We start from the raw sequence: 27,747 nt of genomic DNA, 5'->3' as shown, positions 1-27,747 counted from the left end.
GTTTTAGAGAAACTGGCTAAATGAGATACGCCACACACATTTGTACCTCTGTCAAGCAATTTAACATTATGAACATTTGAAGAAAAGTTCTTTTCTGCATGCTAGGCTCAGGTCAGTAGCACCTTCACCGCATCTAGTGAGTATTTTAACGTCTAGCGCTTCGCATTATGGTACTCAGCTTTAAACGGACCAACTATGATGGCACTAATTCTCTAAAGAGATGCCTATTCCACAAGCCAGTCTTCCTTTTCTTGAGGACATATACAGTATGTTCCAAAAAATTCTTCGATATTATTTTAAAGCTTTCTTGCTCAAAATCAAAAATCTTCCTATATTTCAAAACTAAAATCAATTCTAATCATGGGAAAATTTTTTTACTAGTAGTTTGAAATAAATACAAAGTGAATGAAGTAGCACCTGCAGGTAGACACAAGGATTAAGAGAAAAGGGTTTCTTAGGAAAATCCTACATTTTATGTAGAGTATCTCTTAAGCTCCCTCTGCTACTTTAAGTAAAGGAGGGGGGAAAAGGTAGACCTGTATTCTTAGGGGCGATGACAGGAGACACAAGATAAAAAGATGAAGTTAACAATGCTATTGTTGAAATTGAAAGGCAATTATGGTTGACAATAATTAATCATATTCTTCAAAACAGTTAAATAGATTTTGTTTACAACACAAAGAAATAATAAATATCTGAAGTGATGAATATGCTAATTACCCTCTGCTCTATGATGTGCTATTGTCAATTAAAAATAAATATGTTTTTTTAAAAAAAGATTTTCTTAATGTAGGGCTAGACTAAACTCTTAAGAGCTGATACCTAATAAGATTTTGGGACTTTAAATTAGGAGAAGGAAATGAAAAGGGGCATTTCTGCCAAATCTGAATGTATTGGCTATGAAATTGGTATGCTAAAATATGAAACCTGCCAGGCGTGGTGCCAGCGCATGCCTGTAGTGCCAGCACTCAGGTGGCTGAGGCAGGAGGATGGTTGAGAGTTCAAGATTAGCCTGGGCTACCAAGTGAGCTGAAAGCCAGCTTTAACTATACAGCAAGACCTTGTCTCAAAAACACACACACAAAAAAGCAAAACCACTTACATCAACCTCACATGGCTGTATCTTAGTATTAGAAAAACTGAGAACTGAAATATGTTTAGGAACTTCACTAGAACAAAATGCTTATGCCACAATATTTAATATACTTAGTTTCAATATTAAGCTTTATTTTTTTGGGTGAGGTTAAGGTAACAATTTAAATAATTATCAGGATGTGTAAATGAACATCCACTCAGATAAAATATTACTGCTTAAAAGTGGCTATCTAAGAAATATTTTGCATGTAATAAATATATTCTAAGTTTAGGTTAACAGGCACCATTCTGAGAGGAGAAAAGATTTTTGTAACCAATAAATAAATTACATTCAATAAAACAAGGTGTCTATCTGAAGTATGATATATCCTTAAATGTTTTTCTTCATATAGCACCCAAACTTCCAAACTGTTTAGAAAGTATACTAAAAATATAACTCATACTTTACATCATAAAAATGGCCGAGGGGGAAAAAATCAATTGAGGACAAATTTACAGTTTATATTCTTAATTCCTCATTCAATAAAGTATCAATTGCCAATTTATTAAAGGTAAATGACTGTATATACGCAACCTGTTAGTGCTGAAAACCTGCTGTATACATATATATTTAAACATCACTCTTTCTCATAGTATTTAAAATACTGCACTTCTGGTGCCAAACCTGCAAATTATCAAGCATTTCATTTTCCCATTTTCATACTTCCACCCCTACTCTGATCGCTTTTTATTTTTAACATCCATCCATCCAACATTTTGGTTTGGTTCTGTAAATACCCCACTTATGTCCCAACACAAAACACTGACAATATTCCTTGGTAAACAAGGAAATCCCAGAATAGTCCGAGCACACAGCTTTGCTCCAAAAGTGTGGCACAGGCTAAATGAAAAATGAAAAACAATCAATGCCCCTTATTGATGCAGTCAGAATGCTCCTGAGAGTCCTTCACTTTGAGAATTTGCTGATGCAATCCTGAAGGAAGTTTCAACAGATTCTTCAGACAAGGATCAGAGAATAAGTCTTTGATTGATAATTTTTCTATTTATTTCTGCCAAGGCGACCGAAAACACGAAAGCCTTTTCATCAGAGAGGTTAGCATAGATGTCAATTTCCTTTTCCTGTTTCTCTGTTAAAAGAAAAAGGAAAGCTTAATATCAAGGCAGCAGATGCAATAATTTTTAAAATGTTTTAACACTTTTAAAAGTGTTTCTTCAAATGACAATAAGTTTTACGCATATTACAATATATAATGTTATACTATTAAACTGAGATTTTTAAAAAAGTACACATGGGGGCCGGGGAGATAGCTCAGTGGAATAAGCACTTGCCTGGCAAGTGAAAGGACCTGAGTTCAATCCCTGGTTCCGTAAAAAAAAAAAAAAGTACACATGGGTACTAAAAGAAAGAGCAGATAGTGACTCTGTAGTTTTATACATACACAGTCTAATAGTTACAATTTCTCAAAATTTCATGTATTTCTTTCTCCTCACTAGTATGAAGTGCCTCAACCAAAATTAAATTTCTCATCTTAGAAGATGGTCCTTTTTGAATATCAATGGTTACTTAATGAATATACTAACATCTTTACTTCAGCCCTACTATAGGAAGAATAACCATATTTATTTATATTTTCCCCTCATAATACAAATAGAATCCAAGTTCAGAAACTGAAAAAAAAACCCTATTAAATCATGAACCATCTTAAATTACAATTAACATCTTTATATTCCTCCAAATTATTGTTTTCGGACTGTACTGTGGTTCTATTTTGTTTTGACATTTTAGCCCAAGTTAAACACAAGTGATTTAGTTAAATCCTCTTCATAAAACTTTGCAAAAACCAGAAGTCCATCCTCTCATGTACACTTCCTACTTTCTAGATTTTTTGGTGTTTTTTTTTTTCTAGTTGCTCCTTGTTTTTATAAAAACCTGACCTCAACATTTTCTAAGATTTTATAAGTAAGATGCAACTTCCTCATTTTAGGCATTACATACTCACTTTCTACTGTGCAAATTTAACATTTAACTGTTTTGCAAGTTTGTCTTTATTTTGTTTTTTTGAGACCGGGTCTCACTACGTAGCGCTGGCTGGCCTTGCTTCAGCAGAAGCAGTGCTGCTGCCTTAGGTGATCCTCCTGCCTAGTACTAGGATTACAGGCCTGTGCCACCACACACAGATTCGTTTTTTATGTTTTTTGTTTTGTCTTTTTGAGACAGGGTCTTGCTATGCAGTTCAGGCTGGCCTTGAGTTCACCTTAGGCCAGGGTGGTCTTAAAACTCATAACTACCCTGTTGTCTCAGCCTCCAAAGTGCTAGGATTACAGGTGTGTGCCAACACAACCTGGCATCTCTGTCTCTGTCTCTGTCTGTCTCTGTCTGTCTCTCTGTCTCTCTCTCTCTGTCTTTTGCTTCTCTTGTCCCACCATAAACACTCTGCTTATTCTGTCATCTCATTCTAGCTAAGTAGTAATATCAGTAACATCAATTTTCAATTGAATATTGAAATTCAATTCAATTTTCAAAATCACCATGCTCGTGAGTCATTTTTCCTGAATATTGTTTTCTCAGAAAGAATTCTTTCTCTCTTCTTATTTGCTTAGTTTGCATTTTAACTTCAACTCCAATCTCTCCTAGCTGAAGAAACTGGTCAGGAGTATGTTAAAATATTAGGTATTTTATCCGTTTTATCTTCTTGAAGAAATTGTTCCAAGCCTTCCAACCTGCTCCACCCTGAAATGGTTGCTCACTAGGCCAACTACACAACTGATCTTATTGTCGTTTTCCAAGGAACTTCCCATCTTCTGCCTCAGTGGGATCCTTTTTATCCTGATCCTAGCATCTTCCTTGACTTGCTTCATTATGGTGGTATGTAATAGAAACAGATTCTTGAGAAAGGGGGAATGGGTAGCAAAATTTCTGAAACTCTGAATATCATAAAGTATATTTAGTTTATCTTGAGTGAAGACTTATAGGCTTCCCCTTAGAATTGTAAGCAAAAAACTATCCTCTGTTTGGCTTGAGAAAACCCAAAACCTTTTTATAGCCATTTTAAAATTTGCTAACTTTATATTTAGTGACATACACAGATCCTCTAAATAGACAACTAGATGAGTTCTGACAAATGCATATACCCAAGTATCCCAAATCAATACAGAACATTTCCTTCACTCCAGAAAATTCATGCTCTTTTCTAGTCAACTGACATTCACCAGCACCAACATACTAACTTCAATTATCACAGCTACACTGTCTTTTTTTTTCAACATCAGAATAAACAGGATTGTGTAGTAAGTATTCTTTTTTGCCGAGCTTCCTTGACTCAGCGTGCTTATCAGTCATATCAATTTACAGTCTGCTGATTGCTACACAGTATTCCAATATATTAAATCTAATATCATTTTGTACATCTTTTTTTCCCCTTGAAAACCTACAAAATTTTCTCTCTAACCAAAGATATGTAATGATATGCCTGATATCATTTCTATTTTTAACTAGCTACTGGATAGAGAATTTCATGGTCCTTTTACTATGGAAACTCACTGTCCTTCAGATTTAGGAAATTCTGTTGAAATATTTCACTGAAGGTTAATGTCTCCATCTTTTACACTCTTTTTCTGAAACTTCAGTTATTTATAAATGTTGTATTTCAGATTGGTGGTCTGAATTTTGTATCATTTCCTTTACTTTCCTTTTATTTATTTTTTCATTTTTATGCCTTTGGTACAGGGTCTAACTACACAGCTCAGACTCATAGTGATCCTTCTGTTTGTAGCCTCCCCAGTGCTGGGATTACAAGTGTGCACCTCCATGCCCAGACTCGTTTGCAGACTCAGAGCATTCCGAGGCAGGGATGGTAGGGATGCAGGAGCAGGGATTGAACCCTGGTCCCTGTGCTTGCCAAAGCAGGCACTTAGTCTGCTGAGCTATCTCGCGGGCCCTACTTTCCATTTTAAATCTCTTTTCCTACTGCTACACTTTCTGGAATTTTTTTAAAAAATTTATTCTGTGAATTATGTTTTTATTTGTTTATTTACTTGTTTATTCATGCCGAGAATCAAACTCAGGACCTCGTACTTGTGCCTCTGAGCTATATCCCCAGCTGAATTTTATTTTATTTATTTTTTTTGCTCCTCGAATGCTTTCAGGGCACTATTGGCTGGCTGGAGGGTGGTGGGGATCGAACTAGAATAAGCTGCGGCTGACAGCTTTGTGGAAGCAGCCACTTAAAGAACTGAGCTAGAGCCAGGCCCCCCGTGAATTTTAAAAAGTATTTAAAAATTTAGTTTGAAATTCACTTTCTAGGTACCTTCCTTACCTGTACAACTGCCTTTCAAACACTTTGCTTTATCATACCTTCTTTTGCTAAGGACAGTAATGATACTCTTTCCCCTCTCCCTATAAAAACTTTTCTCCTAATTATTTTTTCTCTCCTTGAGATTTAGTCTCAGTCTTTCACCCTGTATTATTTCTTCTGTATATCTAGGTAATTCATGATAATATGTTCACATTTAAAAGCATGAACAAAAAAGCTGATTAGAAGCATATGCACCTGAAGGGAGACAACTAAGGTCATCAGACCACAACGATCTAACAAGGCCATTTCTTGGTGAAACTGCTAACAACAGTATGTATTTTTATCTTAGGCCTTTTCTCTTGGGCTCTTCAGATTCCCTAAATAAAATAACTTCTCTTTTACCTGAAAGACATAGTAAGCCTAACCAGAGAACTCATAATTTACCAGGTCCAATTTTTACCTAGTCTTCTTGGGCTTTGTGTAGAATCCTTGCCCTCAACAATGTCTGGTGTTCCGTAAGTTAGAGACTATTTCACCTTACTCTTTTCAAAAGATAAACTTAGGATGGGCCAGGGAGACAACTCAGTGGCACAAGTGCCTGACTGGCCTGCACAAGGTCCTGAGTTCCATCCCTGAAAAAAAAAAAAAAAAAGAAAAGAAAAGAAAAAGAAAGAAAGAAAGAAAAGGGATGGCCAAATAGCTCAGCAGATTAAAGCACCTGTAAGCAGGGGCAGGGGCCGGGGATTCAATCCCTAGGCCTGCAGTGCCAGCCCCACCCCTGGGGCAAGCTGAGATAGTGATTGAGACTGGGCGTGGTGGCGCAGGCCTGTAATCCCAGCTCTTGGGAGGTTGTTAACAGGAGAATCACTATGAGTCTGATCTAGTAGTGAGACCCTGAACACCCTGTAGATCCTTCCCTAAAATACAAGAAAAAAAGATAATGAAGTTTAAAAAGCAAACTGTTTCTTATACACATTATCAGGTTTTTCCTAATTCATATTATAGTTAAAGCTTGCTTCAAATTTAAGTGTCTTAATAGCAGAGAATAAAAACAGAACTAAATTATTAGCCCTAAGAAGCATTACCAAAGAATTCTAAAGTATACAAATATTTCAAAGTTTGTAGTTCTTAGTCATATTCTATTTAGAGAGCAATAGTCCAAGTCAGAATTAGGAAGCAGCAATCTGCATGCCAAGTCTCACTGCCTGTTTTTAAAATAATGTTTTACTGGAACACAGCTGGGCTCACTCATCTACACACAGTTTACAGTTGCTTTCTAGCTACAATGACAGAGCTGAGTAGCTGCAACACAGACTTCATGGTCCACAGAGCCTGAAGTAGCTTGTTGTGCGAAGTTTGCTGACTCCCATCTACATTAAAATATTTCATTTTATGTTAGAAAAACAGCACTGAACTAGTCTGTGCAATTTGTATCAAAAAATGCTAAAAGTATATCTTATATTAGGAATAGCTTTCGTTAAAACTTCCTATAGTAAACTGGAAATGCCTGAAAATATTTGCAGCAAAAAATCCTTTTTTGAACTTAATTATGAAATAAAAATTCAAGCCTTATATATAAAGTCAGTTCTACTACACACTTGTACAGACTTTACTTAACAAACTAATGAAAACTGTCATTATCTGTTCCCTCATCTCCTCTGACCAGCAGGAACATTCCTTCAGTTCTTACACTTAGATTCCTTTTACTTAAACCGAACAGAATATTCTGGATTTTGGATCAAGCAGTATTTCTCTTTTCTTTCTTCTCTGTTGACTTCTTTGTCCAGTGTCCCTCCTAAAATAGTCCTTAAAAGACTTCCTGATAATCTCACTATTAAAGAAACACATTCAAACTAAACACCTCAGTTTTTGGAACAGCACAAGAGAAAAAATAGTAAAAAGTATCTAAAAATTAAAAGAGTAAAAGTACAGCCTTCACAGAATACAGTCAACATCATTATTAGATAATATATATCAACATCATAATGATATAAACTTTATTTCTTTAGTCACACATTAAGATACCTATCCCTTTGATAGAAGCCAATGGCACCAGTGAAGTTATTTTCCTTAATAGACTCTTACATAGTTATATCTGGCCGCCATCAATAGCAGGTCTTTATTCAAATAATAACACACAAAGCAAATAGTAAATACTAGAAAAGTCTGTGTCTCTGCAGAAACTTATATTTACACAGAAAACTGAGTACCTATGACTAAATAGCTGAAGAACAGCAAAGCAAAATACAAATGATGCAAATAATTATAAATCTATTTGACTGAAAATGAAATAATTCTGACAGACGTTTTTAGAGAATTATAAACAACAATTAATCTTTTTTTTTTTTTTTTGATGGAACCAGGGATTGAACTCAGGCCCTTGTGCTTGCCAGGCAAGCACTTATTCTACTGAGCTATCTCCCTGGCCTTTTTTTTTTCATTAATTACTGGCTCGAAAATATCCTCTTCCCTTACACAGGGTCTTACTATATTGCCCAAGCTGGTCTCAAATTTCCCGGTTCTAATGATCTTCCCACCTCAGCATTCCAAGTACCTGGGACTACTGGCACACACCACTGTACCTAGCTGAAAGTTATTTGAAAAAAGATATTTATAGGCATAGAGAGGTACATTATGCTATCCTCTTTGTTCTTGTATGTTGAAATAATTTGTGATAAAACTTTTAAAAAGGCATCATAACTAAAGTTTTAATTAATAGCTATAAGCCAGTCCTGGTCAGAGGACAGGAGAACACCTTTAAGAAGAAACAGAAATTCACTTTGGCTGAGGAAGAATTTACCTAACTATACAAAAGCTTCCTCAATGTATGGAACACACAAATCTCCCAAAATGCAATTTAAAAACTCATACCAAGAAACTTTAAATAGCAAATGTTTTAAATTCACAGTATAACAGCTTTAAATTAAGTCTTAATTTGGTCTTATCTATAAAAAAACTATAATAATTTTAGGCTTCTCAAAGATGACCAGTACGAATTATTACCTCTGACCTCTACTATCATCAGTTTATAACAAACTAGCTTTTACTTATTTTAAATCTTTAGGGTTCCACTAAGATTTTTTTTTTTTTTTAATTAATCCTCTACCACAGAGGGAAGGAATGCTTTCAAACTAAAATGAGTTGATTTATCTACAGGAGCTCAAGGCCTTCACTTTCTTCACTACTGCCTGAGATCTCTGATCAGTTTAATACTTGAGAAAAAGCTGCTTGAATTTATTCATACCTCTTTCTTCCTCATGTTTTTTGGCAGATGCACTTTTAGGTCTTCCTCTTCCTCGTCTGATATGATCTGAATGGCTGTTACTTCGAGATCTCTTTCTGTTTTCTAAATCTTTATTTACTGTAGAATTTATCTTCTCTCTCCTAACTCTCTCTGTTCGCCTCCTCTTGGCCTCATGCTTGTTTTCTGTATGGGTGAATAAAAATGATATATTTTAGGGCTTAGCAAGAACTCTGTGCCCAAGTTCTCATTGTCTTCCTTTTAGTTTCTAAATAGCACTAGGATAAGTTTCCTGACATATTTTATAGAACTGCAAAATATGCCTCCCTCAGCCACACAGAAAAAAGAAACAACAGAATTCAGATTCACAAAATATATGAGTTATGAGGGATCTTGGAAAACAAAACCAGTGTGTTTTACTTGACTGCTTTAATTTCTTTCTTTCTTTTTTGGCGGAACGGGGAATTGAACTCAGGCCCTTGCGCTTGCCAGGGAAGCGCTCATTCTACAGAGCCATCTCCCCGCCCCTGACTGCCTTAATTTCAGCCCTTACAAATTCAATCAATTTCACAGCAATCTTTCTGCATTTTTTCACTCCTGTTTCCAGCTAAAATGGTAAAATATCTGAAAAAGGAAAAAAATTCCATTCCTTTTTGTATACTGAATTATAGATAGAAATGTCAGATATGTAGAAGCAAAATTGACCTTAAATGTCATAAAATATAATAAAAATCAGACAGCATCCATAGAAAATATTTAAAAAACACTAGAAAAGGAAATGGCATTCACTGATGAAGTAGCTATTAAGAGAATATGAAATTTATTTTTTTTTTCATCTCGATGCAGAAAAGGAGAATATGAAATTTACAGGGTCATCTAATTATTTGAAAAAGTTACCCATTCACTTCAAACAAAAATGCTAAATATGACAAAAACATGTAAAGTAAGCCCAGAATGGTGCCATACACCTGTAATCCTAGCTACTCAGGAGGCCAAGCAGAAAGATCATTAAGTCCAAAGAAAGAGTGGGCAAGTTAGTAAGACTGTCTCAAAATCTGAAAATGGAGACGGAGTAGGTGGACATGTAGCTGTGTGCTAGAGTACATGCCTACATGCATGAGACCCTGGGTTCAATTCCCTGTACACCACACACACACACACACACACACACACACACACACACGACAAAAACTTGTTTTAATATATATCTGAATCAAAACAGAGAAAAAGAATTCCCTAAGTGCCTAAAGTCATAGCGTAAAAGGTTAAAACAAATAGGAAAATTCATATCCAAAGAGCTAAAGAAAATAAAGTAAAAAACTATAGTAAGGTACTATAACAACAGAAAAAAGAAAAAGGTAAAATATTAATGATTATCTCTAAATACCACACATTTCCTTGGAAAATTACTTCTAAATGTGAGATTAAACATATACCGGATGACACAGAACATTATTAGAATGCTATCAAAGGTAACTAGGCTCTGTTAAAACACTCAGGGTCTAACTTTAAAAGCTACCCACTGACCGTGGTAGTATTATAGACAACTAACTTAGGTAGAAATATAGTAGGAAATCGAACTGGGTTTGGCCCTTGAGGAAGTCAGTGCAGAAGATGAGAGTGCATCAGGACCGCAGCTGGAAGTGCATCTGAAGATTGAAGCCACCACAATGGCTAGCTCTACATACTTCCCTAAGAGGTGAAGGGTGGTTTGGGATGGCTGCTCTCACCCTTTGAGATTTCCCATTACCTCATTGGGGTCGGGGGGCATCCTCTCGCACATGTCCTCTCATGTGCAGATTATACAGATTATAGACCCACGTCAGTGATGTCACCTATGCACCCTTGCTACCATGAGATCTGGATCCCCTAAGCCAATATACTTGCAATCTTACTGGCTGATCATAATTTTGACCCACATTGTACTCGCCCCATGATTTTGCTCTTAAAATCTATCCTATGCCCATTTGTATTCCCTATTTCTTTACTGCCAATTTTCCTACTCTTACACTGCTTCTTGGAATCATTCAACTTTAGGGGATACAAACTCAGTATCTGGCATTTTCCCTATATCAACAGGACAATCTTAACATCAATTACAAACAATTAATTGTAACAGAATGAAACATATTAAGCATTTATCCTGCTTCTTGTTTCTTTTTTGTTGTTTTGTGAGACAAGGTCTCACTACACAGTTTAGGCTGGCCTTGAACTCACTACATAGCCCAGGCTGGCCTTGAATGTGTGGGGATCTTCCTGTCTCAGTATTCAAATGCTGGGATTACAGGCATGCACCACCAGCCTGCTTTTTCTATTCAAACTGCACCACTTATTTGTAAACCAAAGAGTAGAGGCAGGGAAGCTTCTAGTTTACAATTATTAAAGGTAATAAATAAAACGATTGACAGAATCAGAGAATTATTTTTCAATCTATAACACACTAAAAGACCTAACCATTATACATTAACTGCTAACATAATTAAAAGAGAAATAAGCAGATTTTAAGTCTCCTGACAGAAGTACATAACTGCTGCCTATTAAGTAGTCATGTTTTGAAAAACTCCAGTTGCTATTATCAACATTTATATCTATGCTTTCATAACAGAAGAGTGGTGAGTGTATGATGATGATGACAACTTTGACGCTGGCCATGTGAGCCAAAGTTCCATGACAGCAAGAGGCAGTAAGAATCAAGTGATATGAACACAGGAAATGCAGAACTCCTTGATGCAGAAGACAAAGGAAACACAACGTGAGTTTATACCTGATGAGTCAAAATATTGCAAAATGGCCACACAAGCAAAGGGAATGATCCAACAATATAGTGAAGGTGTTGGCAGGGGTGAAGCCTAATGGACAGAATGTCAGCACTCACATTCACTGGAAACTTTAACAGATAAAACACTACACAAGCTGAAGTACAAGCAAAATATTCTATTTGCACCAATATCCATAGTCAAAACTGTATTTACTATGACACCTCACTAGCTGAACTGAAAGCATTCATGCATCTGCTATGCTTAGCTTGGATTTGTTATGGTGATCACAGAAATGTAGAAGACCTATGGGTCAAAATATGGAATAGGGGCCTGGGGAGATAGCTTGGCAGCATAAGGGCCTGCCTGGTAAGTGCAAGGTCCTGAGTTTGATTCCCAGTACCACAAAAAAAAAAAAAAAAAAAGGCACAGGGGCTTGGAAGATAGCTTGGTGGCATAAGTGCCTGCCTGGCAAGCACAAGGTCCAAAATTCAATCCCCGGTACCACATGCCATGCTGGCCCCAAAACCAGGTTTAGTGGTGCACACCTGTAATCCCAACAGCTGAGAAAGGAGGATCACTATGAGTCCAAACTGTATAGTGAGACCCTGTACCCAACAAACAAATAAATAAATAAAATATGGCATAAAAATTTATGTCCTTGTAGATGCAAAGACTTATCATGTTTTCAGTTTAGACATTTATCCTGGACTCAGGTAGCAATACATTGAATTATGTTGTGAACAGACTGGTTTCCATCTCTCAAACTATTCAGAATGTGACATTTGACAACTGGTTTACTGGTTTCCAATTGATACTAACTTGCTAAAAGCACAAGTTGAGTAATACAGGAACTGTACACAGGAACAGAGCAGAAATTCCAAATGAAATGTTGCAATCTCAAAACAGGGAATTGCATAGTGCAAAGATTTCAGAAAGCTGTGACACTGGCTTCCTATATGGCAAAGAAAAACAAACTGTTACTGCTGATGTCAACATTTCACCATGATGGAAATGATAGTGAAATCTTTACAAAATGCAAACTTTCAGCAACAAAATCAAAGGTGAAACAGATGTTGTTGATGAGTTATACAGCAATTACATTATTTAAATACAAAGCTTGCCCAATGGTTGTGTTTTACTCCATCCTAAACATATGTGGTATAAATAGGTTACTAGCTTACAAAGAAAATAACAAGTGTAGGGCTGGTGAGATGGCTCAGTGGTCTAAAGCACCTACTTAGAACAAGCTTAACAAAGCACAGGGACCGCGGTTCAATCCCCCAGCACCACATGCCAGCCAGCCCCGCCCTTGGTGGGCTGAGCTGGCCACACACACACACACACACACATAAATAAATAAATTTTAAAAAAAAAATAACAAGTGTAAAATATCATGGAGAAATTTTCTTAGAGGATTGGGACTGGAACTCATAAAGAGATTTTTGTTTGTTTGGGGGTTTTTTTGGTTTTTTCTGGTGGAACCGGGGATTGAACTCAAGACCTTATGCTTGCCAGGGAAGCACTTATTCCACTGAGCCATCTCATAAGAGATCATTTACAGCACAGGAAAAACAAAATGCATCTGCCCAGGGAACTACACAAAAAAATTGTGGAGCACACTGGTGAACTGGCAAGTGAACAGACAGGTGCAGCATCACAAAAACCTACTACAGGGTAGGCCAAATAGCTTAGCAGATTAAAGCGCCTGCAAGCAGGCACAGGGGCCAGGGGTTTGATCTCTGGGGGCTGCCATGCCAGCCCCACCCCTGGGGCTCGCTGAGATGGCAATTGAGACTAGGTGTGGTGGTGTGTGCCTGCAATCCCAGCTCTTGGGAGGCTGTAAACAGGCGGATCACTATGAGTCCCATCCAGTAGTGAGACCCTGAACACTGCAGACCCTTCCCTAAAATGGAAACAAAACAAAACAACCCCCCCCCCGCAAAAAAAAAAACCAAGAAAAGAAAACAGGGGCTGGCAAGATAGCTGAGAGGACTAAGTGCCCACTTAGGCAAGCTCAGGAACCATGGTTTGATCCCCGGCACCACATGCCATGTCAGCCCTGCCCCCAGGGTGCACTGAGCTGGCCAGAGTCTGGAGTGGCATACATCTATAATTCCAGTGCTGAGGAGACAGAAAACAGGAGGATTACTGAGTCCGAGCTGCATAGTGAGACCTGTGACAAGCAAATACACTAAAAAAAAAAAAAAAAAAAACAGGAAAGATGCCTACAGTGCCCTATGAGAGACAGAAAAAAAAAGATACATTTGCTACCAGGTAAGCAGTACTCATGTAGAGAACATGTAGATGCCATGTGTAAAGACTGTCTTGAGGTGACAGTTGAAGCAAAGCTTATTTCTGTGTCAGACTTTTGTTTGTATTCACATTGTAGTTCACATGGCCTTTTATTTTTGATGTTATCTTTTATGTTCTGCAAGCTAGTAAACAGTTGATGTGAAAATGATGTCTATTCTAAACACTTACTACATATTTGGCATTTTATTTTGATACCTTATTCCCCTGCCAAGTGTATAATTGTACAATATAGTAGGAAACTCCTGACAAGATAGGAAGAGACCAGAGTGACAAGACTGCCACAACGGAAAGAAAAGCTAGGCAAGCACACGGGCCGCCACTGTGGGACACCTGTAAGGAACACCTGTAAGGAACATGCAGCTGTCACATGTGAAGTCTGCTTTGGGTGTAACAGATAAAGCGAAGATTATTTTTGTGGGAGAAGTCTACTGCTATTTCATTGTAGTTCATACAGGAATTTATTTCCGATATTATTGTTTAGGTTTTGTGAGCAAGTACCCAGTTGATGTGAAAAATTTGATGTCTATTCTAAATGTGTAATACACACTAATAATTTTATTGATATTTTTATTTTCCTCTAATGTACACACTGTATAACACAGTAAGAACCTCCTGACAAAACACTGAGAGGTCAAGTATGTTCTACAAAAAGCCCAGGAAAAGCAAAGCATATGTGTTATTGGTGTAAGCAACATGTGTATGGAATGTGTCCTACTTTCAAGTGAGTAGCTTAGCTTAGGTGTGATAACTGAACTAAACAGATTTTTGTTTTGGTAAAATGTAATTGTTATGTTCATTGTAGTTCACATAAGAACTTGTGTTGTGACTTTGTATACTAAAAAATAGCCAATGTTCAAAATTTTGAGGCTGGGCATGGCGGCATATGCCTGTAATCCCAGCAGTTAGGGGGCTGAGGCAGGAGGATTGCTGCAAGTTTGAGGCCAGCCTGGGCTACAAAGTGAGGTCAAGGCCAGCGTGAACTGCATAATGAAACCCTGTTTCGAAAACACACACACACACACACACACACACACACACACGAAAGAGAAAAATTTAATGCTTTCATATTAACATTCGATAAATACTAAAAAGTCAATACTTTTGTTATTTTTTCTTAAGTACTCATTGTTTACTACAATAAAACTCATAAAATTAATAATTCATCTATAGAAATATTCTACAGAATAAACCTTTCAGACCCACATTCCTACACCTTTATGACAGAATCAGTCTTGTGACGTGGGGGCTACATACTGCTGTTAAGCTGGCTCCAAGTTCACCTGCTCTGATCTCTCCCCTAATTTGTCTATGATTTCACATGAATGTCTCTTAAGCATTTCTGACACATTAAAGTAAAACTCTTGATTTCCTCCCTCAAGTATGTTTTTCCTCCAACCATGATATTAGTAAGCAGTACCAATCAGTTACATGAGCAGAACATCTGTCACTTGTGACACATCTTGCTACTTGTATCGTCGGATAGGCGTTCCTTTCAAAATATATATATAATCTAATTCTCTCCCTCTGGAGCAATGTAGACATCCTAGTGAAAACCAATGTCTCCACCCAGCATCCATTGTATCTTAAAAAAAAAAAAAATCAAATTTCATAGATCCTTCTCATTAAGGCCATTCATTTGCTTTGGTAACAAAGAGCCTTTTGTCTTACCTTACATTTGGAATAAAGTAAAATCTCCTTCGTGAAGACCCAATTCTCCTAGAGCTCACATCTGCCTCTCTCCAATCTTATGTCACGATACTTTGTTCATTATTCTTCCAACACACCTTTTTCTTCTAAAACAAACTTTTCCCTCTGTCCCCAGTTCTGTGTTTGCTAACCCATCTATCAAGAGCTCTATCCCCAAAACTCTCAATGAAACAGGCTTTTTTCCCTTTAGAAATCAATTCATAAGCCAGTTCATCTGGATCTCCGAAGCCCAACTTACTTCCTATAATCTATTCCTGTTATTATTTACTTATACGTTTACTGTGTCTCACCCATCAATACAAGACTTACAGAAGTTGAGCTTCCTTTGTCTATCTTCTTCACAGAATCTAGAATGTTAACTACACACAACAAGTACTGCTGAACAAATACAGACTGAGTACATCCATTTTCTTGTATTCCATGTAATAGAAAGACAGGTGTTCTCATTAAGAAACCAGAATAAGGGCCAGCCAGATAGCTCAGTGGACTAAAGCATCTGCTTAGGCAGAGCACAGTGGCCAGGGTTCGATCCCTGGCCTGCCGTGCTGGCCCCACTTCCAAGGCACGCTGAGATGGTGACTGAGACTCTGTGTGGTGGCGCATGCCTGTAATCCCAGCACTTGGGAGGCTGAAAACAGAAGAATCACTACCAGTCTGATCTATGTAGTGAGACTCTGTAGACCCAGTAGACCCTGTCGTAAATACATGAAAGAAAGAAAGAAAGAGAGAGAGAGAGAGAGAGAGAGAGAGAGAGAGAGAGAGAAGAAAGAAACCAGGGGCCGGGGAGATAGCTCAGTAGAATAAGTGCTTCCCTGGCAAGTGCAAGTTCCTAAGTTCAATCCTGTACCACAAAAAAAGAAAAGAAAAGAAAGAAACCAGAATAGAAGAAACTATCATGCAAAATAGGAATAAATGCTGGTTCTTACAGAAGGAGCTGTTCTTCTCAAGAAACTTCCACAGGTATTTTCAGAACAGGAAAAAAACTAAAGGGGAGCAAGCTACTGGGAAGCTGTAGGACCACTGCAGAATAGTCTTTACAGAAGAACTAACAAAGGAAGTAAAGCTCTGGAAACTGAAGGTTTCAAACCTCTTTACGATAATAAAAAAGCAACTCCTTGTCAGAAAACAAAATAAAAGTGTAAGAGTCTATATTTTAGCCCAGAACAAAATCTTCATTTTGACAATACAATATTAACCAGTGTCTTGGCCCAGCTTCCTGGAGTGCCAGGACTACAGGCAGGCACCACTCTGCCTCTCCACCACTGCTTTGTTAACACTCATCATTCTTCCTCTCGCCAAAATTTAATTTTAAACTTTTAAGGGTTCCTTACAGTTTCTATAATATTATTTATACATATATTCTGCTACATTAAGTTGTATATGTATATTCTACTTCCCTATTCTTATATATGTTATGAAGTATAAAAATAACTAGTATATTTTGAAATCAGAAGTTTTGAAAACTACCTAGATAAATCTATTTAACCTAACAGTTTCTTCAAGTCATAAATGTGTTTAGTGGAAGGTTTCAGCCCACTGAATTTTTAAAAAACCGTTTATAAGTTTGATTTTATTTTTAAATTAGAAATTGCAATTTGACCTTTAATAACTGTTCTTTTACTTTGGGAGGCTAACACAGAAAGACTACAAGTTCAAATCCAAGCTGGACAACTTAGCTTGATGGTCTCAAAACTTTTCAAATAGCTGGAAATGCACCTCAGTACAAATATGAGTTCAATCAGCACTGCTGCAATAAGAGAGAACAAAACCTCTTTTTTTTTTTTTTAAATTATTGCTGGGTATGGTGGTGCACATCTATCATCCCAGAGCTTGGAGGCTGAAGCTAGAGTCAAGGCCAGCCTGAACCATGCAGCTAGATCCTATCTAAAATGTAAATGACAACTGAATTTGCTACTACAATGTATTACCTTCAAAATCCTAGCAAATACTTCTCTGTATTTCTAAAAAATGAGGCTAAGTTAAATGCCTATTTACAAACTGTTCCAGATTCTAGGTTAGGTGCATTTAAAACTTTTAAAGACTACTTTAAGGTTGCTCTCCAAAAAAGGTTTGCCAAGTTATGATCTCACCAATATTAGTAACCATTTTGCCATGTTCACAATAACATTTAAAATTCTCTACATTTCTGTCAGCATGTAGACAAAATTTCCTCTGTAAATTCTCATTTAAATTTCCTTACAACTGAGCACTTAATAAACTAGTGATCCTAAAATTATATTGTCATTCAGTATCCCTTCATTATACTCAACTAATTGAGTATAGAAGGAACATACCTCTATACATATATGTAAGTTTACATAACAAATCCATATCAACATCACACTAAATTTTATATAGTCCTGCATAACTATCATTTTGAGAGCTCTTTATTGTTCATCCAGGAGCATACTGCAACTTCTCTTGCCTTTTGAATTATGCTTGTTATTTACTATATGCTATGTCTGGAAGTATTAAAATATTTCAAGTTTGTATAACTGGGAAATATTTTACTTTTAGTTTTCAAAGGTATGTTTGGGGGCCAGGGAGATAGCACAGTAGAATAAGTGCTTACCTGGCAAGCGCAATGTCCTGAGTCAATTCCTAGTACTAAACAAACAAACAAACAAACAAAGGTATGTTTGCTAAGTATAAACTTCAGAGAGGACAGATTTTTCTTTTCTCTTTCAGTCTTTTAATTAGTCTAGTTTCTTACACACTTGGTCTTTTTTTTTTTTTTTTTCTAATGTGGAATAATATACCATTTAATTTTGTTCTTCCATAACTAATATTTTTAATGTATATGCTCTAATGATTTTTTTCTTTACAATAAGTTTTGGACAATTTCATTTTTGTGTATCTTGGTATGATTTTATTCAAATTTCATGTGCAAAAGGTTCATTTTTTTTTTGGAAATGTGTTATAAGTTCAATTAAACTCAGAAATTTTAAATCTTTAAATACTCATTGCCTACCCCATTCTACTTTGAGAATTCTAATCATATGAATATAAGTTTACTGATTTTGACAGAGTGAACTATTGTATGACTGATCTGTGATTTCTTTCTTCTTCATTTTTATTTTGGACAGTTTTTATTGTTATACTCATTTAAGTTTGTAAATAATTTATTTACAGTGTGAAATCTATTAATCTCATGCGATGTATTCATTTCAGAAATATTTCTCTTAACAATCACTCTTCTACATCTTATATATTTCACATTTCGATATTTGTCTATACTTTTCAATATGATATGTAAGTACTGATTTTCAATAAAGTAATAAAAAAATCATACTGAAAGAAAAAAGTGTTACCTCTAAAATCTGGAACAAGACAAGGACATTCAAACATTTATTCAATAGAGTACTAGAAGTCAACAACAGCAATTAGACGAGAAGAAAAAAAGGAGGCATTCAACTGGAAAGGAGGAAGTCAAATTATCCCTAAACAAAATATATTACACTTTATATATAGAATATAGCATAAATTATATAGAAAAATTTATAGACACCACCAAAAACTGTTAGAACTGATACACAAACTCAGTAAAGCTACTAGATACAAAAACATACAAAAAAAAAAAATAGCATGTTTATATACCAATAAGAACCTTGCTAAAAAAGAAATCAAGAAAGCAATCCTATGTGTGATAGCTTAAGAAAAGAGCAATAAGTGCCAAGAATATAGCTCAGCGGCACAGCACTTGCCTAGCAAGCACAAGGTCCTGCATTTAAGTCCTGGTAACAAAAAAAAGGAGCAAGAGTTCAACAGTGAAAAGTATAAAACATTGATCAAAGAAACTCAACAGAACATACAAAAAAGGAGAACACATCTGATGCCTGTGGCTTGTTAAAATATCCATACCACCCAGAGTGATTGATACACAGTCAAAGCAATCCTCATCAAAATACCAACTAATATTCTTCTAAATATAGAAAAAATACCATAAAATTCACTTGGAACAAGTCCCTAAATAGTCAAAGCAATCCTGGGCAAAAGGGACAAAACTAGAGATAAATACCTGACTTCAAAACATACTACACAAGCTATAGAAAACTAACAGACACCAACCAGACACAATACAGAACCCAGAAATTAATCAACATGCATACAATCAGCTGATTTTCAACAAAACCTTGCTGAGAAAACTGGATATAATTTTATCAAACTAAAGTACTCTGTAAAGAAAACAGTGTGAAAAGACAATCCAAAAAATGTAATACAAATTTGCAAACTATTATCTAACAGATTGATATCAGAAATATATAAGAAACTAAATAATCTAATAGTATAAAATCAATTAGACTTTTTTTTTTAATTTTTATTTTATTTTATGTGTGTGTGGCCAGCTCAGCCCACCAGGAGGCGGGGCTGGCTGGCATGTGGTGCTGGGGGATTGAACCGCGGTCCCTGTGCTTTGCTAAGTTTATTCTAAGTAGGTGCTTTAGACCACTGAGCCATCTCACCAGCCCCATCAATCTGATTTTTAAAATGGGCCAAAGATCTTTACAGACATTTTATAAAAGATGACATACAAAATGGCCAGTAAGTATATAAAATTGCTTACTATCACCAATTATCAGGAAAATGCAAATCAAAATTACAAAGACATCATCTTTGAAATCACTAGATGCCGTACTAGTCAGAATGGCTAGTATCAAGACGATCTCCAAAAAAAGGGAAGAAAATGCTAGTATGTAGAGAAAGGGGAATTTTATACACAGTTGGTGGGAAGGTAAATTAGCACAGCTCCTACAGAAAACAGTATGCAGCTTCCTGAAAACACAAAACAAAAACAGCAGTACTACGTATGCTCCAGCAACCCCACAAATGGCTAGCTCTGGTAAGGAAATGAAATCAATACACCAAAGAAATGCCTGCACTCGCATGTTTATTGAAACATTATTCACAACAGTGAATATGTAAGGATTGAAATCAATATAACTTAAGTATTTTTCAGTGGATAAATGTGTAAAGAAAATGAGGCATATATAAAGGATGGAATATAATTCAGCCATAAAAAGAAGCAAATCCTATCACTTCTAGCAACATGGATGGAAATGGAGGGCATCATGTTAAATGAAGTAAGCCAAGCACATAAAAATTTATCACATATTCACACTCACGTGAAAGCTAAAAAGTCAATAAAAGAGAGTAAAGTAGTAGGCACTAGACACTAAAAAGCGTAGGAGAGGAGAGGGGTTAGATAAAATACATTTAGACCAAAGGAGTTAATTCTAGTGTTCTACAGCATAGCAGCTTAGCTGTAGCCTATGTACAACGATTTATGTAAGTACCACTCGCTAACTGATTGCGCCACTGGAGCTTCTGTACAATGATTTATGATTATTTATTTGTACCAGGGATTGAGCTCAGGACCTTGCGATTGCCAGGCAGGCATGCAGCTGCGCTATGTCCCTGGCTTATGATTATTTAAACATAACAAGTTTGAAGTTTCCCAACATATGGGAGTGATATGTATCTGAGGAAATGGAATTGTGAACTGTCCTGATTTGGTCATTATACACTACACACATGTATTAAATTAGCTTGCTCTATACTGCATAAGTATGTACAAATACTATGTTGATTAAATTTTTAAAAAGTAATACTTTTTAAAAAAATATATTCAGTACAGGGTCTACAAAGTCTCACTATGTAGATCAAACTCATAGTGATCCTCCTATTTTCAGCCTTCCAAGTGCTGGGATTACAGGTGCACCCCACCATGTCCAATCTCAATCACTGTCTCAGTGTGCCCCCAGGGGTGGGGGCAGGGCTGGCACAGCATGCCTGGGATCAAACCCCAGTTCCTGTGCTTTGCCTAAGCAGGCGCTTTAGTCTGCTACACAAAAGGTAATACTTTTTAAATTTCTCAAAATTAGTTATCAAAAATTTACCCAAAGGAGCCGGGAGATGGCTCAGAGGGATAAGCACTTCCCTGGCAATCCCCGGTTCCACCCAAAACAAAAAAAGATTACCCAAAATAATCTTATTTTTAAGAAATGTAATTGTAAATTAAATCCAGGGTCAGTTTCTCCTTTCATTTGATAAATAAAATCCTAAACCCTATATAATCTGGCCTCTGCCTGTCCCTCTGAACTCATTTCTCACTTTCTGCTCGTACTGTCTACAATGCAACTGCACTGGTCTTTTTGTTCCTAAAATATTAGAAATTTTGGCCTTAGAATTTTTGCATTTGCTATTTCCATCTGCCAAGAATATTCTCCTTTATTTTACCTCTGCTTCCTAATGAGTCAGCTTAATGCCACCTCCAAGAGACTGGCATTCAAAAGCAGCCGCCAATCACCCCAGAAAGGCACCTCCTTCTACAAAGCACTCACTACAAGGTGATATTTTCTGCTTATCTGTCTATCTCCACAAGAATGTAAGCTCCATAACAGCAGTAAATCTACCTTCAAAGTAGACTCACTGCTTTATGCGCAAGACCTGGAGAATCTACATACACAAATACTGCTATATCCTTAAGGCCATTACATGAAGTTCTCATATTATCAAATAGTGAATGAAACATTTTTTAATAAATATATATCAAATAAACCAAATTTATCTACATTAACAGAAAAGGAACAAATTCAAAATTATTTTTAGACATTTTCAGAAAACTGTGAAAACCAATGGAAAAAATCATATACCAAAATTAAGTTACATTTTCCAGTCAATAGTTAAAAAATAAAAAACACAAATATTTTAACGTTATTGCAAATCTAACCAGTATAGGGAGGGAGAACAGTTATCCATCAAGTGACTGTATAAACAAATTGTGGCATATTTACACACAAAATACTACTAAGCAATAAAAAAATGAATTCTTGATACACAACATAACTTTTATGCTCAAAGAAGCCAGCACCCCTCAAGAAAGTACTGTACATACCGTATGACTCTATTTATATGAATAGTGATAGGAAACAGCAATAGTTACTTGGGGTGGGACTATGAGGAGGAAGGGATTACCAAGGGGAAACTAGGAAACTTTTCAGAATGATAAAACATTCACCTTCTCAACTATGGTGATAGTTTGGTCTACATTTGTGTCAAATGGTTCATTTTAATTTAGGGGATGAGACTGTAGAGTTCAATGGTAGAGTGCTTGCCTAGCATTCATGAGGCCCTTGGTTTTACCTCCCACACTGCAAAAGTAAATAAATAAATACCTGTCCAATTTTCTCAATGTCAATTATTACTTTAAAACTTTTTGAAGGGCTAATAGCTGACACTAAGTAAATCAGACACGTTTAATTTTCTTTTGTGTGCTGAGGACTGAACCAAGAGCCTTGCACATATTAAGTAATTACTCTACCACACAGCTACATCCCCAGCTACTTTTATGTTTGTATTTTAAGACAGGGTCTCACTACACCTCCTAGGCTGGGCTTAAATGTGACATCCTGCCTCAGTCACCGGAGTGGCTAAGATTTCAAGATGTTTAAGCTATGTATTTGCTTTTTTACTTTCAGTAAAATTTACAATAAATAGATAAAGGTGCCGGGGAGATGGCTCAGTGGATTAAGTGCTTCCCTGGCAAGCGCAAGGGCCTGAGTTCAATCCCTGGTTCTGCAAATAAATAAATAAATAAATAAAAATTTAAATGATAATTATAAACTTGTCAGCATTATAAACTGATTCCTAATGGCTATGCTGCCTTTTTATTCTCAGTAGCACTGATGGAACCCAAGGCCTCAAGCATACTAGGCAGGTGCTCTAGCACTCACTGTGCTATATCCCTCTCTCTCCAAGAGATAAGATTTTAATTTTTAACTACAATAACAACAAGAAATGTTAGTAAATTCATAAAATTAAATCTCTACATCAGAAAAGTTAAAAATTGATAATTTTCAATTACCTGTAGAAGATGGTGATTTCTCTGAGTGTTTTGCATTTAAAAGTTTTCTACTAATAAATATGTAACCACAGGGACATGATTTACATGCAACAGGAACCTGTTTGAAAAAAAAAAGAAAAAAAGAATATATTATTCTTTCTCTATTGATAAATTTTTCAGTGTTTACATTCCTCAAATGAATTCTAAATTACTTGAAATAGGAATAATTGACTTATTTAAACCCAACATTCTTACTACAAATTATATGAGATGGGTATCATGTCACACAGATTTACCTCTTCTTAGCACTTATAGTACTATGAGTACTGTACTGCAACCTTCTATAGCAGTACCATAGAGGTAAATGATAAATGTACCAATGTAAATGACCAAAAGAAAACCTTAATATTTCTTGTTATATAGGTCTTGCTTTATCTTGGTCTTAACCATCCAGCAGAAAAGTATAAAAACGAGGTATATAAAGTAAAGCCATATTAACATGCTGAGCTGTAAAAGGCTCAAGTCAACAACTTCTGACATTGCCACTCCTACGGATAACCCACTATTATTATGGACTACTGGACTATATTGGATTATTTTGCTGAATTCACGCACCTACAATATTTAAATGGCAATGGAATACTCATCTCTGACAAAACTAAACAAAAAAAGGGGATACAAATGAAGGACCATTTTGATCTGTATATGCAAAATAGGATAGATATACAGCTACTTTCTTTTAATTCAATGAGAAGAAAATATTGTACTAATAGTGTTTGGACAGGATATCATGTCTGCATCTTGTACTATGAATAACCATTACGAAGACAACAATATGCAATGTATTAATTATTGAAACTGTCTTACTACTCGTTTTTGAAACTATCTAATTGCTATTTGTTTCTCAATAAAATTAGTTTTAAAAAAAGAGAATCCTGTGTATCTGGCTGAGAATCGTGTATCAAATGACCAGAAATAAAATAGTATAATTTTTTTTTTTTTTTTTTTTTGGTGGAATCAGGGATTGAACTCAGATCCTTGTGCTTGCCAGGGAAGCACTTATTCTACTGAGCCATCTCTCCAGCCCCAAGTATAAATTTACAGAAAAAAAAAAAAAAAAAAAGAAAGAAAACCTTAAAAGGGTCAGTGCCAAAGGGACGTACATAAGGAAGAAAGGTAGCAGTTCTGCTGTTTGGTGGCCCATGCCTGTAATCGTAACACAGGGAGGCTGAGGCAGGAGGATTACTATAAGTTTAAGACCACCCTCAGCTTATATAGTGAGACCCTGTTTAAAAAAAAAAAAGTAGCATTTCCTAAAATGTTAGTTTGAGATAGAGAGCAAATTGGATAAGGGAGAGTTAATCATAAGATTAGCAGGGCCCAACTACAAGAGTGAAATAGTGAGAATGCAAATAGAGGAAAGGTATATTTGTCAAATGTTTCAAAAACAGGAAAAAACAAGACTCAGGCCAAAACTAATTAGAGGTGATAAAATGAGATGAAACAAAAATAACTCTGGGTTTCAATATGAGACAAGAAGATGCCAATTACCCCTGAAAAAATGAATAGTTTTTGACAACCAATATGAGGGCTGAGAATACACTATAAACAAAAAAGAATGTAGGGGCTGAGATGCAAGAACTTATGTATAGTCTTAATTCCCAGAAAAGACCTTGGACAAAACATTCAAATCCTGCAGGCTTTTGTTTCCAAACCTGCATATTTTTAAAGGCAAATGTTGTTAAAAATCACTGAGAATTTTTAATTTGTCCCCATAACTGTTTCACCTATTATTAACATTAATGATCCTTGAAATTAAGACATTTCACAAAAAATCAGATTGATCTTAAAAAAAAAATCTCACAACACAGCAATTTCTGTAGGATAAATTTCAATTGCAAATTATTCTGCTTATGTTATAATTATAAAGCTTGTTATCCATGCATGACTAGAATGCTTTAATTCTAAAATATACTCCATCTAATTAAGCTAAACTGAAATTTGGCAGAAGACATCTTTTCATGCAAAAATACTGAATCCAATTTGCATTTAAGATATTAACGAATGCTATATAAAGGTACATTTAACTGCTTGATTTATTTAAAATGTGATGAGAATTCTTTGAACCATGATGTAAATAAGTTCTTCATAATCTGGTCATTTTAGAGCATTTTAAAAATTTACCTATGCCTTTTTTGGTTTTGGATTTTAATTTTTAATTTTTATTAGTACGTTTTCATACATAATTACATTCACTGTGGAGAAATAGTACACGTGTATAACAAAAACATCTCAAGGGGTTTGTTTTGAGACAGGATCTCACATAGTTCACACTGGCCTATGTGGCCCACGTTGGCCTCAAATCTGGGGCAATCCTCTTCCCTCAGCCACCACAGTGCTGGGATTATGGATATGTGCCACCACACCCAGCTAACTCATGCCTTTCTTAAATTACTTTCACAGAAAAAAAAAAAAGAAATTACTTAGAAATCAATAGCTTTCATTTGTCATCTTATCTACTGAATAAAGGATACTACAAGCTAACATTAAATTATGTACTACAGTGCAACTAACTGAATTGCATCCTACAAAAGAATTAATCTGCTGAGCCCATAAACCCTACCCCCTTGGGATGGTTACCTGGAGATGAGTGTCTTTCAAAACAGATAATTAGGTTTACATGAGGTCATAGGTGGGACCCTCATAATGTCTCATATAAGCAAGACAAGCGAGAGCTTGCCCACTGTTTCTGCCACATGAGGAAACTCAGAAAACAGTCGTTTGCAAGCCAGGCAGTCTCTCACCATTGTCTTGGACTTCAGCCTCCAAAACTGTGAGAAAAAAAATTTCTCCTGCTTCAGCCACCCAATCTACAGTATTATGGCAGCCTGAGCAAACCCAGACACAGCTGACTTTGGGAACGTATGTGTACATGCGTTTGCACTGCAAAATTAAAGCGATCTTTCCAAATAAATAGTGTCATGTTTTGTTACAGTTTTAGGGCTTCCCACAAGTTTATGCTCTTTCTTTACCCCAGGATATTAAAAACAGATTTTTCTTGAAAGATCCCTTCATGCCAAATAAAATAAAGGAAGGACCTGCATTTACTTGTGCTAAAAACAAAACAAAACAAAAAAACCACGAACGCATACTCTGTAAACCTTACATTTTTGAAAAATTAATTGAGGTGGAAATGACTTAAACAAAAATTATCTGCCAACAGTCATAAAAACAGAAAGTCCAATTTTGTGAGAATTTAATGTAATGGTAAGAATGAAAGTAACTCTTCGGAAAAGATGACTCAACTGTTTTTATACCACATACTGGTAGAGTTCAATAAACCATCTTGCACAACCATTCTCTGTCAGCATTTTTGCCACTGCTTGTAAATAACACTGAAACATGTAACATGTTTTGTTACAAGATTTGATCAGCCTCAAGACTGCTTCTTGAAGAATGCATAAAACTGAGCACTTTATTTTTTATGTCAGTGTCTCCAGCCATTTCAAATTATTCTTGATCAAGGAAAAAGAAAGGGGGACAGGGGAGGTAGTCATTTTGAAAACTCCACTCTGGAAAAAGAAAAAACACACCCAGATGGATGAAATGAAAGCCTTATGCAAGGCTTTAACGGAGGTAATTTCAACTAATAGTTAGAACGTAAGGCAGAGAGAAGTATCTGTGTTCTATAGAGAATGAAGCATGCTTTAAAAGTAGGATACATGAGATTTTGTTTTTTAAACAACAGGCATGATAAGAATCATTTCCGACTTAGGAAACCAGAGAGAGACAAAATTTGTAACAGCAAAAGCCCTGTCGGAGGGATGAGGTGCGCCCAGAAAGGGATGTTACTCAATCATGTTCCATTAAAAACAATGCAAAGAAAGCACGCGCCTTACACGACATCAAAAATATCATAAACAGAAGTAAGGGAGAAAGAAGATCCCCAAATCGCCACAACTCCACACCCAGTCGCGCGGCCCCCCGCCTGGCGCCCGCCCCGCACCTCCTCCCGGACAAAGCGACCCGACGGAGTGGCGGGCGGGGCGCGGGCTGCACCGCACGTGGGTGCCCGCGGCGTGGGCAACGGGGCGAGCGGGCACTCGTTCGAGCCCCACCCCGCCCGGCCCGCCCGCAGCCCCCGCCCGCGCCCACCTGTTGGTCGCACTCGGGGCAGGACTTGGTGGCCATCTTCACTTTCTTGGCTCGCGTCGCGGACATGCTCCTCTCCGTGGGCAGCGCGGCCCGGGCTCCTCCCCGCGCACCGCGGCGCCGGCCTCCGCCAGGCCCGGCCTCTGCTCGTCCCGTACCGCTCCCTCCCGAGACCGGTGGAAGCTCTGCGTTGCGCGTGCGCGAGCTCAGGAGCCTGCGGGCCGGGGGCGGGGCGGGGCGGGTACTCAGCGACTGGCGCACAGAGGCTCAGCCCACGCCCGGGGACCAGCGCCGTGGAGTGCGCGCCCGCGCCGCACGTGAAAAAGGGACCTACCGCGGCCG

The 27,747-nt window shown here is 36.8% G+C and overlaps 1 protein-coding gene across 2 annotated transcripts; it reads right to left on the bottom strand.

Moving 5' to 3' along the window:
• Nucleotides 1–1,043: 1,043 nt before the first annotated feature.
• Nucleotides 1,044–27,747, bottom strand: CUNH16orf87 (chromosome unknown C16orf87 homolog). 2 transcript variants are annotated; one of them, XM_004637778.2, is made up of 4 exons: nucleotides 27,409–27,740; nucleotides 23,275–23,371; nucleotides 8,635–8,817; nucleotides 1,210–2,222 (listed from the first exon to the last, which is right to left on the bottom strand). In XM_004637778.2, the coding sequence occupies exons 1-4, from the start codon at nucleotides 27,472–27,474 to the stop codon at nucleotides 2,104–2,106; spliced, it is 465 nt and encodes a 154-aa protein (XP_004637835.1). In that variant the 5' UTR covers nucleotides 27,475–27,740; the 3' UTR covers nucleotides 1,210–2,103. The 2 variants fall into 2 exon arrangements, with proteins under 2 accessions (XP_023578584.1, XP_004637835.1); XM_023722816.1 differs by lacking the exon at nucleotides 8,635–8,817 and having other exon boundaries at nucleotides 1,044–2,222; nucleotides 27,409–27,747.

Source organism: Octodon degus, unplaced genomic scaffold (assembly GCF_000260255.1).
Source record: "Octodon degus isolate 3935 unplaced genomic scaffold, OctDeg1.0 scaffold00093, whole genome shotgun sequence".
NCBI classification, from domain to species: Eukaryota; Metazoa; Chordata; class Mammalia; order Rodentia; family Octodontidae; genus Octodon; species Octodon degus.
Note: the sequence above shows the minus strand (reverse complement) of the source record. Positions and strands in the feature narration are given on the sequence as shown.

What these genes read in the sequence shown, in the direction of transcription:
- CUNH16orf87 (XM_004637778.2), bottom strand. Translation starts at nt 27,474, where the DNA reads ATGTCCGCGACGCGAGCCAAGAAAGTGAAGATGGCCACCAAGTCCTGC. An exon ending in GCCCCGAGTGCGACCAACAG is followed by an intron (nt 23,372 to 27,408) that starts GTGGGCGCGGGC and finishes TTTTTCAAACAG; the next exon opens with GTTCCTGTTGCATGTAAATC. An exon ending in AAAACATGAGGAAGAAAGAG is followed by an intron (nt 2,223 to 8,634) that starts GTATGAATAAAT and finishes TTCTTTTAACAG; the next exon opens with AGAAACAGGAAAAGGAAATT.